General features: G+C 41.5%; 1 protein-coding gene across 2 annotated transcripts in view; it reads right to left on the bottom strand.

Moving 5' to 3' along the window:
• The window catches only part of STIM1 (stromal interaction molecule 1), a 211618-nt gene that overhangs the window by 88969 nt on the left and 107996 nt on the right, over nucleotides 1-14653 (bottom strand). For both annotated transcript variants that reach the window (XM_049890011.1, XM_049890012.1), the window contains exon 2: nucleotides 10821-10951. In XM_049890011.1, coding sequence (XP_049745968.1) covers nucleotides 10821-10951 — 131 coding nt within the window. The remainder of the gene's footprint in view (nucleotides 1-10820; nucleotides 10952-14653) is intronic.

Here is a 14653-nt window from a genome sequence, read left to right as displayed (position 1 = left end):
TTCCAATTTTCCTAGATTCATAATTCGTACATTCCAGGTTCCAATTATTAATGGATGTTTGCAGCTGTTTCTTCTCATTTTGAGTCATGCCACATCAGCAAATGGAGGTCCCGAAAGCTTTACTCCATCCACGTCATTAAGGTCGACTCTACTTTGAGGAAGCAGCTCTTCCCCAGTCATCTTTCGAGTGCCTTCCAACCTGGGGGGCTCAACTTCCAGCACTATATCAGACAATGTTCTGCTGCTATTCATAAGGTTTTCACTGGCTAATGCTTTTCAGAAGTAGACTGCAGGGTCCTTCTTCCTAGTCTGTCTTAGCCTGGAAGCTCAGCTGAAACCTGTCCTCCATGGGTGACCCTGCTGGTATCTGAATACCAGTGGCATGCCTTCCAGCATCACACAAGCCCCCACAGAGGACAAACTGACAGTCACGTGGTATATGGGTGAGATAATTACCACCTAGTTTCTCCTACAGCTTCCTTGCCATCATAGATTCCCCAGAAGCAGTGCTATCAAAAAAAAAAAAAAAAATTCTCCCAAAGGGAATGTTCCAGGGCCCTGCAGTCTAGTGTTCTCAAAAGCCAGCTACACCTGCCCAGAAACAGAGGCAACCTAGCTGTCAGTTAGCCAACCAGGAATCTAGGCTTACAGAAGCCATTGTGCTTCAGACTTGGAAGCACCTCTCCATTTCTGTCAAAGCTGGCAGTTGGGAAGTGGAGATAGGAATCAACATGATTTTTTAAATGTTTTTGACGGGATCCCTAGGGATTCCTGTGGGATGACTTGCAGAAGGGCAATGGGGAGGTGATCACCACCCCAATAAATGCAACTCCATTTTTATTTTTTTAACAACTTTGTTGGAAATAATTTACATACCATTTAAAGTATGTAATTTAACTTTTTTTTAGTATATTCATAAGGTTGTGTGCAACCATTGGAAACCCTGGTGGCGTAGTGGTTAAGTGCTACAGCTGCTAACCAAAAGACTGGCAGTTCAAATCCACCAGCTGCTCCTTGGAAACTCTATGGGGCAGTTCTACTCTGTCCTACAGGGTCACTATGAGTCAGAATCAACTCAACGGCAACGGGGTTTGGTGCAACCATTACCAGAACAGTTCTAATTAAAGAACTAATCTAATTTCAGAACAGTTTCACCACCCCAAAAAGAAATCCTGGACTCATTAGCAGTCACTCCCTGTAGTCATGCCCTCCAACAATAGTTCCAGTTGTTCCGCCTCCTCCTTACAGCCCCTGGCAACTACTAATCTACTTTCTGCCTCTATAGATAGGCCTATTCTGGACATTTCATATAAATGGAATCATACAACACGTGGTCCTTTGTGACTGCTTTTTATCACTTAGCACAATGCGATTTTAAAGTCCATCCATGTTGTAGCATCTATCAATACTTCGTTCTTTTTATGGCTGAACAATATTCTATTGTAAGAATATACCATATTTTGTTTATTCATTCATCAGCTAATGGTTATCTGGGCTCTTTCCACTTTTTTGGCTATTATGAATAATTAGCAACCCCACTTTTATCTGTTTTATATATTGAGCCTTAGTGTACAATTTCATTTGAAAGAAAAGGGGTTCCACTGCTTTAAAAAAAAAAAAAGTTGAAAACCACAGGGCGTAGGCCTTGTAGAATTCTACAAACTACATGAAAGAAGGAAATTGTGTGATGAATAATCCAAACCAACTGAAAATTGTAACCTTTCACAGAAGGTAAATTTTCCTGACATTTTACTGTAAAAAATTATTTTGTAGTGTAATATAAGGAATATAAGACTTAAAATCAGAAGATCTGGGTATAATTCTAATTAGCTGTGCAGCTTTGGGCAAGTAACTTAAAATCTTTAAACCATGATTACTTTTCATGTAAAAGAAGAGAAAATAATATCTCTTTCACAAGGCTGCAAGGATCAAATAAGATAATATACAGGAAAGTAACTTTTAACTAAAAAAAAATTATGCAGATGTGAGGTCTCACTTTGGTTTGCACTTAAAAGTCAAGGCTGTCTGCCATGGGACTATTAGGGAAATAGGATGCAATCCTAAACCTTCGAAGGAGGACAAAGTAAAAGAAACCCCAACATGTCTCATACTAACACTTGGTCTTCTGGAAGGGTAGAAGCTTGGACCAAAAACCTAGAATATCCTCAGAGACACTGGGTTCCAAAGGTTGAGGAAGGGAGGGCAGCTGACCAAGGAAGTCAGCCTGATGCAGCTCTGGGTTGCAATAATCCAAAAAAACATGGATAATTAAGAGCCGACTCAGTCTCACTTTATCGACTATATGGAAAAATTCATATCTATCTCACAGATTTCCTGTAAAGATTACATAAGAGAGTGTATGTAAGAGCACGCGGCACAGGCCCAGCACCTTGTAGCAGTAATAGTAGGAGTAGAAATAGTAGTAACACCAGTACCATAAACTAGACCACAGGCTGGGCACTTCATGTACATTTCGTTTAATCTTTGTCATAATCCTTCAAGGTAGGGATTATTGCCCCCAATTGACAGTGAGAAAACTGAAGCTCAAAGAATTTAAGAAAATTTCCAAGTTCATGACCTTGACAGTCATACAACTAATAATTGGCAGAAGTACATCTAAAACCCCCATCTTTCTTGCTTCAAAGCTTGCACATACTTTTGCTTAGCCACACAGTCTTTCATTTCAGCATTCTCATTGCCTTTTTTTTTTCTTCTCTTTATCTACGCCTCTCTAGCATATGTTTTTTTCTCTTTCCTGTTCTTTTAACTACAGTGATCTTACCTCCATCTAGATCCTGTATATGATTCACAGGAGTTGGGAATGGGTGTGGCCCACAGAGGAGACCAGACACACACTGACATGTTTACAGCCCAGACCTTGGTAACCCCAAACACTCCACTACTGACTCATCCTGTACTCTGGGTGGGAACTCACAAAGCCAAAGCACTCAGACTATTTTCCCCCACACCGCTGACCAGCCCATAATACCATTGTCCTCCAAATCACTGACCAGCCAACTCTTTGCTATATCCCAAGGAACCAATTTAGGGAGCACAGGGTGATAAGATAAGGCCTTTGCTTTTAAATTAAAAAGAGAAAAAAATTTAACTCTGCACCTTTATGTGTAAGGTCCTACACCACGCACATTGAGAGAAAGAGTGATGTATAAGAACTGGTACCACAATCTAGTACGGTAGACTCAACTAAATACAGTACAGAGCACGGAAATATGCCATGAGACTTTCCTGCCAAGTATTAAGGATAGCCCCCACAACAAAGAGTTATCTAGCCCAAAATGCCAATACTGCTGAGATTGAGAACCCCAATCTAGGTCTTGATGGACAAGTGGAATTTTAACAGGCAAAGATGGGAAGTGAAAAATGCCAGAATGAGGATTTTTCTGGAGCAAAGGCACAGTTTTTTTTTTTTTTTTTAAAGGCACAGTGGTGGAATATGAAGAGCACATTTGGGATCACTGTAGCCCAGAGTAAGGGAATGTGAATGTGAACTAGCCAGGTGAGCCAAAGCCAGAAGGGTTTACACTAATTAAGTAAGCAAAGGTAAGTCACCCGCTTATAGCTTCTTCCACCCTAAAATAAAGTTAACACCTAGCTCACAGATCAGTTGAGGAGTAAATGAAACTGTACATGAAATCATCTGGCACAGGGCTTGGCACATGATAGGGACATTGCCTTTCCACCTTACTCCCTTTACCAGGTGGGAGTGACCGGATAAGAGTTGTGTTTTAGCAATTCTAGTATCAGTGCAGAAAGACAAACTTGCAGGCCAAGACAATACAGTCAAAATCTTTAGGGAACAAAGCAATACAATTTCTAATTAAATGCTAAATTAGGTGATACAGACTGTGCTTTGGGAGTTAGTGCTGAGATGAGAGAGATCAGCGGGGATGGTGAAGTCAGGGAAGGCTCATGAAAAAAGTGAGGCGGGAGCATTCCACAGGAGAGCTAAAAATGAGACAAAGCCAGAGGTTGGGGAGTGAGGTATGAGAGGTTAATTCCAGGTAAGGAGAGCTACCTGAGCAAACAAAGGAGACTGGAAATGACTGTGGCATGACTATGAGACAAACAGCCAGATCAAAGTGATGTTTGGAAGGAAGCATGTCTAGAGAATTTTAAGGAAGGCTAAAGCCAGATTTGAAAGGATGGGGCTAGGCACAAGAAATGAAATGGAATAGGAAAAGGAAATCATGGAGGAGAGACTGAACCAAAATGTAGTTTAGGAAGATCACTGGCAGCAGGTGGGGCTGGTGGGGAAGAGACTAGAGGCAGGGGAACAGTGAGAGGGGCTCTGCAGCTATTTAAATATGAGGAAATGAGGTCCAAAGCCTGAAGAGGGAACACAAAGTATTATTAATTGTGATAATAACTTTTGGGCATAACCCAGCTACTTAAAAAAAAAAAAAAAGTCGCCATCAAGTTGATTCCAACTCATAGTGACCCTATAGGACAGAGCAGAACTGCCCCATAGGGTTTCCAAGGCTGTAAATCTTTACGGAAGCAGACTTCCAAATCTTTCTCCCGCACACAAAATTAGTCCACACAACTGGGCTTCCCTCTCCTCCCTATATCCACATTCTTCCTGCCCCTTTGGATATTGAAGTGGGCTTGTTAGCTGTCCCCCTCAGGGCTTAGTTCCCCCAGCCCTGATTCCACCTGGTCCCAGCTTCTACTCTTCCCCAATGCTCACAGCCTCTCAGGACCTAACATGGTTCTACGTGGGACAATAGAAAAGGATGGAAAACAAGCTAGTCTCTACCCTACTAAAGTCCAAAAAAAAAAAAAAGCAGACCTGAAAACAGTACTATAACATGGCTTTGTTGTTCGAAATCCTCTAGCCCTCCAGATGGGTAGGGAAAAAAAATCAGAAGTTCTCAACTCAGACCTATTTTAAAATACACATGCAGAGACAGGAGGTTGGGTAAGCCGCCAGAGAAATTGCAGCCCCTAGAAATGTGTGGCCCTGCCCTATTCGGAATTGACTCCACGGCACTGGGTTTTGGGGGGCCCTATTTTTTTTTTATTATGGAGCCCTCCCCCATCAGCCACTCAGGCAGAGATAGAACTGCCCCCTACAGCGTCCCAGCTCCAGTCAAGTCAGCCAAACAGCTGGGGTTGGCTCCCATAGCTAAGTGCTGTGGTACCAAGGGATAATGAGAGCGCTGACTTGGAATTCTTGCTATCCAGGCAGCCCTCCCTCTCTGCACCATTCCACTGAGGGAGGGAAAAACATGGACTTAGCACCTACCATGGGCCAGGCATTGTGCTTGGAACTTGTCATTAAATTCTAACAACACTAGAAGGAATTGTTGCTGTGTGCTGACAAGTCAATTCCAAGTTATAGGGACCCTGTGTGACAGAGAACTGTCCCTTAGGGTTTCCTAGACTTTAAACTTCACAGAAGCAGATCACCAGGTGTTTTCTCCCATGGAACCACTGCTGAAGACACCAAGGCCACCCCCCTCAAATTGCTGAAGAAACCAAGGCTCAGAGAGGTGAAGTTATTTGCCTAACGTCACATAGCTAATAAGTGACAAAGTCAAGTTTTGAACAAAGTCTCTCTGACTCATAACGCATGCTCTTACTGATAATAACAAAAAACAACAATAAGAACAACAGAAACTAACATTTACTGAACCTCTGCTATGTGCCAGGCATTGTACTACTTGTTTTATACGCATTATTTCATTTAATCTTCGCAACAACCTCATAAGGTGTCTACTATTATTATTACTTCAATTTCTAGTGAAGAAATTGAAGCTGAAAAAGATTAAGTAACTTCTCTAAGTTTACACAGCTCCTAAAAGGCAGAGCCAAGTTCAAACCCAGGTCTGTGTGGCTCCAAAGTTAAGGCTCACAAGCTCTTAACCCTGTGCTATACTTCTACACCACACACCACAAACACTAACAGGACCATAAGTAGATCTTGCAGGCTCATAGATTCTTGTGGAGTCTTCCCGGGCTCATACTGCTAACTACCCATCCCCACTCCCACCAATGTATGCTCACCCCTTTGCTCAGGACTCCCATATCAGCCTGACACCACGCTGTTAGAACAATACTGGTCAGTCATTCAACAAGGAAATGAAGTACATATTCTGGACCAAGGTCTGTTGGGGATTGGTGAAACAGAAACAAAGCAGATAAGGTCAGTCCCTGCCCTTAAAGGACTCACAATTTGGTGAGGAAAACAGACATCAATCAGACAACCATTAAAATACAGTTGTCAGATGCAGGAGGATTTCCTGGAAACACAGAAGAAAGAGAAAGGAGATTGTCTTATGAGTCGGATACAAGACCGGAACTTTTTAAAATTAACATAGCATTAAATTAATTTTTGTGTGTGTGTGTATAGCTCTATGATTTTTAACACATATTCAGATTCATGTAACTGCCACTACAATCTGGATACAGGGAAGTTCTTTCACATGAAAAAATTCCCTCATTCTGTCCCTTTGTAGTCAAACCCTCCCCACACCATCAATCTGACTGATCTACCCTCTGTGCCTATAGTTTTTGCCTTTCTCAGAATGTCATATAAATGGAATCATATAGTACATACCCTCTTGAGACTGATTCGTTTCACTCAGCATAATGTCTTTAAGATTCATCCACACTGTGTGCACCAACAGTTCATTCCTTTTATTGCTGAATAGTTTTCCAATATAAAACTGAATAGATGATCATACCATAGTTTGTTTATCCATCACACCGTGAAGAACACTTAGGTTGTGTCCAGTTTTGCACGATTATGAATAAAGTTGCTATAAACATTCAGGCACAGGTTTCAGTGTGAACGTAAGTTTTCATTTATCTAGAGTAAATACCTAGGTGTAGAACTGCTGGGACATATAGTTAAATAATGTAACTTTATAAAAAACTGTCAAACGTATGCTCCATAAAAGCAGGGATCTTATCCATTTTGTTCACTCTGGTATCCTTAGCCCTAAAAACAGTGTCTGGCACATAATAGATATTCAATAGGAATTTGTTTAATACCTGAATAAATCCCCATGATTTTCCATGTAGGCTCCAAAGAAGAAAACAGCAGTGCTCTGAAAGAGTCTTGTCCAGTCAGGGAACAGTGGTTATAGACAGGCCCTTGTCGGTCCACCTCAGACCGTCAAGACAACCTAACAGTACCAAGCCACTGCAGCAAAGCCTTTGCTCATGGCAGTGTCCTGACCTAAAGGTCTGAATAGAATGCATGTCATGAACTTCCACGCTGCCAGCCTAGTAAAACTCCCTGCTCGCTTTATAAAAAGTGTACCGTCACCAATACTGCCATCTTGCTCATCTGAAGGGCCCACAATCCACAGCCTCTGCTATCTTGAACAGAAGCAAGAAAAATGGCACTTGAGCAGTCAAACTGGCCAACTTATACACTAATGACTATATGTTTTCTATAAAATGCCTGATGGGTCTCAGTTTACCATTTCACAGCTCATAGTGGAGTAGATACAGCAATTAGAAATGAGAATGAATCAAAGAAGAGACAGGAAAACCATAAGAAACAATCACAACAATGCATATAGGAATCTAGGCACTGGAGTCATAGTGTAAGAAGTACTGAAGACATACTGTAAATTATTCAAAGGAAGTCAACACTGTTCACAATAATATGTAAGAAGAAAAAGTTCTTTCAAAAATGGCTAAGGTTTTAAAAGATTTAGCACTGAGATTATAATTCAGTTATCTGAAAAACTCACCAATATGAGACTGAATAAATGATCATCCCTTCAGACCTCTGCTAAGGTCCCTGGGTAATCAGCAATGCTTTTAAATGGGTCATAAAAATCTCAGGTGCTTGATGGCCAACTGAAACAGGGTTTCATTACTGGTACCTCACAGTCCATTACCCAAAATTCTAAGCCCTGAGCTGTCCACCCAACTTTCTAGTTAGATCCTAAACTCAAAAGCTGTCTCATATATGTTCGGAATGACCTAAGCACACACAATTTGCTGCCCCTACTTTCTTTGTCAAGGACAATAGCTTGCAACTGATCATGAAAACCCAGACTAGCGGGCCTCTCTAACCACCAGTCCTGAGATGGCAGGGAGAACACCTGCAGCCAACACAAGACAGAAGCTATGCTGAAAAAGAACAGCTCACCACTGGCGCAAAGAAAAGCAGGGTGGCAGCTTTTGTGTTATTTTGGAACAGTTTGTGCTGATGAGCTTTTTATTGTGGTAACATATCTCTAAAAGGAACATTTTCTTCCTCCCTTCATTGACAAAGCAATTCAGTAGAAAGTGAAAAAAAAAAAAAGGAGAGGACGACAAAGATATCCAGGAATTTGTAAATCTTGGATCATACTGCCATCCCTCCCTGTCATGTGGCCAGACCCAAGGGGAGAGAACAGGACACATCAAGGCCTCATTTGCTACCAAGATTCACCACCAAAAAAAAAAATTCTTTTTTTTCTTTGTCCTTTGAGAGCCAATGACAGTTCTAGATTTGACCAAAAATTCAGGCACTTTCATCATGGTTGCTCTCCTTCCTTAAGAAGCTATAATTGTCTTGCTCAACAAGCATACATATCTCAGCCTGGTTGCCTGGGCCTCAATTTCCTCTCCAGCTTTTTGTCCCGCGGTTTTCTATCACAGTCTGCCTAACCAAACCAACCCACCAGGCTTCTTACTATGTCCACATCTTTGTCCACTCAGGATGCCCACCCCTTCCACTCTATCCACATCCTACCTTTCCTCCAGGAAATCTGTTTTCCTCCTACTTTGAATTCCTTGGATATTATCCAGTTCAACTTAATATAAATCCCTTCTGTTGACCAGTCAGTGGAGTTTTGTATTCTATTCGTCCATCTTCAGTGACAAAGTCCGTTATCTACCAAAGTAGACTCTTCTATGATGAGATAGCTCTGATAGGTAATTCTTTATTCTAGAAGAGTATGCCTGTTATGGATTGAATTGTGTCCCCCAAAAATGTGTGTCAAGTTGGCTAGGCCATGATTTCTAGTATGGTGTAATTGTCTACCAATTTGTCATCTGATGTGATTTTTCTATGTGTTTTAAATCCTACCTGTATGATGTTAATCAGCAGGATTAGAGACAGTTATGTTAATAAGGCAGGGCTCAATCTACACATCTACAGGATTAGGTTGTATCTTGAGTCAATCTCTTTTGAGATGTAAAAGAGAAGCGAGCAGAGAGACAGGGGGACCTCATTACCAACAAGCAAGAAGGGCCAGGAGCGTGAGTCCTTTGGACCTGGGGTCCCTGCACTGAGAAGCTCCTAGATCAGAGGAAGATTGATGATAAGGACCTTCCCCCAGAACTGACAGAGAGAGAAAGCCTTTCCCTAAAGCTGGCCCCCTGAATTTGGACTTCAAGCCTCCTAAACTGTGAAAGAATAAACTTCTGTTTGTTAAAGCCATCCACTTGTGGTATTTCTGTTACAGCAGCACTAGATAACTAAGACAATATCTATTCTTTTCTTTCCCCACATTGGTCCTGGTTTGCCCTTAGAATAAGGGAAACAATACAGGAGTGCTTGAGAGCATGGGCTTGGAAATCAGATCTGAGCTTAAATCCAGTGTGACCTTGAACAAAATGCCTAAACTTTCCAAGGCCCCTCCAATCCTTGGTAATAATACCAACTTCATAAGGCTGTCAAGAAAGTCAAAAGATAACTATACAAAGAGATTAATAACACTGAATCTGGCACAGAGTGAGTTAAATAAATGATAGTACTATGGTTTCCACTGTTATTATCATCTTTATTTGTTTGACTCCTCCACTTTTACATATTCGAAGACAGACATTATACTACCTGAATCTCTTCTTTTCCAGACTAAAGTTTCTTCACTAGACTGTAAATTATATGAGAACCGACTGTGTCTGTCTTATTGACTGCCACATCCCCAGTGCCTTGCACATATATTACAGACATGAATAAATGTTTACTGAATTGTATCCAATTTTCTCCCTTTCATAGCTTCCATACTCTTCATCATTCAAGTCACTCTTTTCTGATTAGGCTCTCACTGTTCCAAAACCATCTGACAATATGAGATCCAAAATTGAATTCAAAACTCAAAGGTGGGCTAACAAACAGGGAAGAGAAACCAGACTTTCCTCCTCCCTCATCTTAAACACCGTATCACTACTGAAGGGTTGGCATAACATGGCAGCTTGACCAAACTGCTGGCTCAATCCAAACTCTTAGATCTTCTCATACATGATGACCATGTACTCTGGGCTCTGTGGAGTTGGAGCTATAGTAATGCCAAAAGATGAAACAATAACAGAGCTTTCTGCATCCTAGAGATCCCTCTAGCTCTTACTACCTGAACCACTCAACTGGCTCCTAGCACCTGGAACCTGGAATCAAGAATGATCTTCATAAAAACATTTGTTTCTTCCTCCAAATAGAGCATAAGCTTCCAGGGGTCAGGATCTGACTGCCTTGCTTCTCTCCCACATGCCAAGCACAAAGTAAGTACTAATCAATCACCTCCATCCAAGCAGGATTACAGTAAGGATCCAGGGAAACCTCGAAGTTCCCTCTCCCACCCAAGCAGCACACTCAGTCAGCGTCATGCTACTAGGCAGTAGGTGGGAGCCAGTCCAAGCACAGATACAGGCATAAGGCCTTCACTCTGACAAGCTAGCTCCTCGAGGGCTACTCTGCTGAGAGCCACCTCCCCTGACGAGGAGGAGCTCCTAGAAAACAAGCCAGCATCACAGGGCATCTCTCCACAGGGAACAGTGAGTGCATCTAGGCAGCTTTCAGGGACTGTTTCACCCAGGAAGAGAAGAACGCCAGGCAGGGTGAGAGAGCTCACCTCATCACTTTCCTCCACATCCACATCACCATTGGCATCATCGTCCATCAGTTTGTGGATGCTACGGACAGCCTCAAAGCTGAGCTTCTCATCCTCACTGTCGCAGAGGGGCTTGTCAATCCGGCAAAACTCTGTACAGGAAAAGCAAGAGACAACATTACTCAGGGCAGCCACCCAGCCTCCATCACCCACCAGTCTCTGAGTCCTTAGCTTCTAGCATCTGACTCCTCATGGAGGCCCTGAATGGGTTCCTTGTACAGTGACGGAAGTGTTTCATCTAACGTTTAACTGCCTCCCTAAGAATGTGCTGAGCTCTCCCAGTAAGGGACAGTGCTTTATCATCCTGATAGTTCCCTGGCAGGGAAATCAAGCATAGGGCTAGGAATATGCTAGAATCTGGACAAAGAACACAGATAATTCACAAGAAAAAAAATAAAAATGAGAGAAAATACAAATGGCCAATGAACACAGGAAAAAAGTTTACCGCATTACTAACAAAAAAATACATATTCAAATGAAATATCATTGTTAATCAATCAAATAAACAAAGATTTAGCAACTCCATAAAGTCAAAGGTAGTGAAAATAAGTACTCCCATATAGCTAGTGGTAATGTAAAATAATAGTCTTTCTGGAAACAGGAAGAGAGGCAGTTAGTTCCAGTGCCAGAATAATGGGTAGTTATCCTTTTGTTCACTTTCTCTCTGCTGATATATACAATGCCAGCCACAGGCTTACTGGGGCAACCCCACAGGCAGTTATGTCCAGCAAACGTCTATTAGATGTCTAGAGGTCCTGAGCTCATCTGATATAACAGTTCGGGAAGTCTGAAGTGCAGCTTCTTCCGCCTATCATCACACAGCCACACAGCAACAAAACCGTCACAAGAGCATAGGCCACCCCAGCTCTTTCCATGACACTGAATTTTCTCTTACAAACCTAGAAAACACATAGCCTGACTGTTGCTCAAATACTTTTCAAGATAAGGTAGGGGTACAAACAGTGAATTTTAAAGTATTCTAGGTATGACTCAATAAAAATCTGTTGAATACTGAAGTTCACAGATGTGAAATGATATGTCCAAAGTCAAACAAAGGCAGATGAAGAGTCACAGCCAAGACCCCTGGTCTGTTGACTCCCAAACAGGCTCTTCACCTAGATTGCCTTTACGCTGTGACCAGATAGCTCTGGTTTGGTTCCATCTTCTGGAAGCCACAGATGGTAATATTGGTAAGAAATACCCTGAATAAATGGCTTTATAAGAGAAAAAACAAAAAATGAAGACAAACGTGCATATAAAACAAATAACTCCATGTTTATATTGCTCTACATTTCATTCTGCCAAGTTGGAGAGGGAGTGAGAGAGAGTAAGTATGAGGGAGAGAGTAGAGTGTAGCAAAAGATTAAGGCACTGTTTTTCAACTTCCTCACCAACAAGAGCTCCTGGCATGATTGTTTCATTCAAGGACACCATTGCTGAAAAAATTATCTACTTCCTCCAAAAAAAAAAAATATAATGAATAATGACTACTTCAATGGTTAGTTCACAGACAATGCACCTAACACTAAGATTAGCATAACTAACATAACTGTTTCCTTCCTTGACCTGTTTTTTATATTACTCAAAGGCATATCAGAGCTTTTTGATCAGCACATGATGCACTCATTTAAACAACACTTACTGAGTGTTCTTCCTATATCAGGCCCTATGATCAGGAAACCCTGGTAGCGTAATGGTTAAGTGCTACAGCTGCTAACCAATAGGTCAGCAGTTCAAATCCTCCAGACACTCCTTGGAAACTGTATGGGGCAGTTCTACTCTGTCCTATAGGATCGCTATGAGTCGGAATCGACTCAACGGCAGTGGGTTTTGGTTTTATGATCAGAACGGAGCCCTGGTGGCGCAGTGGTTAAGAGTTTGGCTGCTAACCGAAAATGCTGGCAGTTCGAATCCATCAACCACTTCTTGGAAACTCTGTGGGGCAGTTCTGCTCTGTCCTATAGGGTCACTATGAGTCAGAATGGACTTGGTGGCAACAGGTTTGGTTTTTGGTACCATCAGAATGGGGCCTAAAGAGATGAATCGGATCTCATCTTTGCTCTCAACAAATTCAATAATAAAAGTGGGGAGACAATCAAAACCCTATGTGCTAAGTGCCATGATGGAAAGAATCATGGTTACTGAAGCGGTCAACAAACTTTTTCTGTAAAGGACTGGATAGAAAATACTTCAGGATTTGTGGATCTGTTGCAATTACTTAACTTTGCAGTTGTAGCACAAAAACTACAATGGATATAAACAGTACATAAATGAATGAGTGTGGCTGTGTTCCAACTTATTAAAAAAAGACAGTGGCCCATATTTGGCCTGTGAGCCATAGTTTGCTGACCCTTGCTCTAAAAAACCGAAGTGGCACACCTTAATCACACAGAATCGACAGATTTCTAACCTAAAGTAAAGAAATTCGATATTTTCACTAGCCTGTATCCACATACAGGCTCATCCTAAGTAACGTACAACTTCTAGTAGTCTTTTAAAAACAGTTTATCAAGTTCTAAGGGCTGGGGACCTCCAGACTGGGCACCATGGGCCTGTCCCCAAAAGTCTCCCGCAGGTCCAAGAAGTTTCGGCTTCAAACACCAGGCTCTGGTTTGTAACCCGATCAGATAGACAGATGACCTTTGCTGCTGGCATCATCTGGCACAGGGAAGGATTAAAGGGACTGCGGATCAGAGAGTACAAAAGCTTGATGTCCCATATGGCTGTAGAATCCTGTCCAGAAAAACCGTGTCAGTCAAAACTCACAAATAACTCCTTCAACCAAGTATTTTCTAAGCTGTCTCCTTGTCCTTCCTGAGACATTTTCTATCTTCTCTTGAACACTCCAGTCTGGCAAGGTTTCCCAGAACCATCTGGAAATACCTTAGAAGACCCACCAATTTAGCAACATATTACTGCAATGAAAGGGCCCTGGACTTAAGAGTCAGAACACATACGTCAAAATCCCAGCTTTACCAGTTACAAACCATTTGATATTGGGCAAATTATTTAACTTCTCTGGGCCTTCAATTTCTTGTTTGCAAAATGGGGGTGATAATCTCTACTGCATAGGTTTTTGTGAGAATTAAATAAGATCACATTTGTTAAAACACCTAGCAGAGGGCCTGGCATAAAGCTGGCATTCAATACATGGTAGTTTCCTTCTTTCCTCTCAGAATAGCAAGTCAACAGTTCCCATTCTTCTGCTCATTTCTGCCACTGTTCCCTGTCAGACTATGAAGAATCAGGTATAGGAGGTATACTCCAATCAAATTGATTAGTCGTATGTTCTCCATGATTGGACAGGGGGCTCTTTGTAGCACTGACAACGACCTGTGCTCCCCCAACATTTATGTCTCTATCACTAGTAACATTTATCATACTGTGTTGTAACTGTCTGTCTGCCTCCCCCATCAGATTGTGATCTTCATAAGGGTTTGGAACCAAGTGCCCAGCAGTAAGCAAAGAGCAAAGTTCTAGATGAATGCTCAGTAAATGTTCATTCAGGAGAATGAAAAATTAAACAGCAACTTCACAATTATGTGTAGGATTTCTCTAAGTAGGAAAGAGAGGAAGGATTCTAGGAAAAATATCATACATAGGTCGGGGTTTTCAAAATTTTGGTTTCAGAGCTCCTTTATACATTTAAAAATTATTGAAGATTCCAAAGGACTTTTTGATAATTACCAAATGAGAAATTAAAACATAAATGTTAATATTTAGCTATTAATTCATTTTAAAATAATAATAAGCCTCTTATACATAAATATAAATGACATGTTTTTATGAAAAAT

Source organism: Elephas maximus, chromosome 7 (assembly GCF_024166365.1).
Source record: "Elephas maximus indicus isolate mEleMax1 chromosome 7, mEleMax1 primary haplotype, whole genome shotgun sequence".
Lineage (NCBI taxonomy): Eukaryota > Metazoa > Chordata > Mammalia > Proboscidea > Elephantidae > Elephas > Elephas maximus.
Note: the sequence above shows the minus strand (reverse complement) of the source record. Positions and strands in the feature narration are given on the sequence as shown.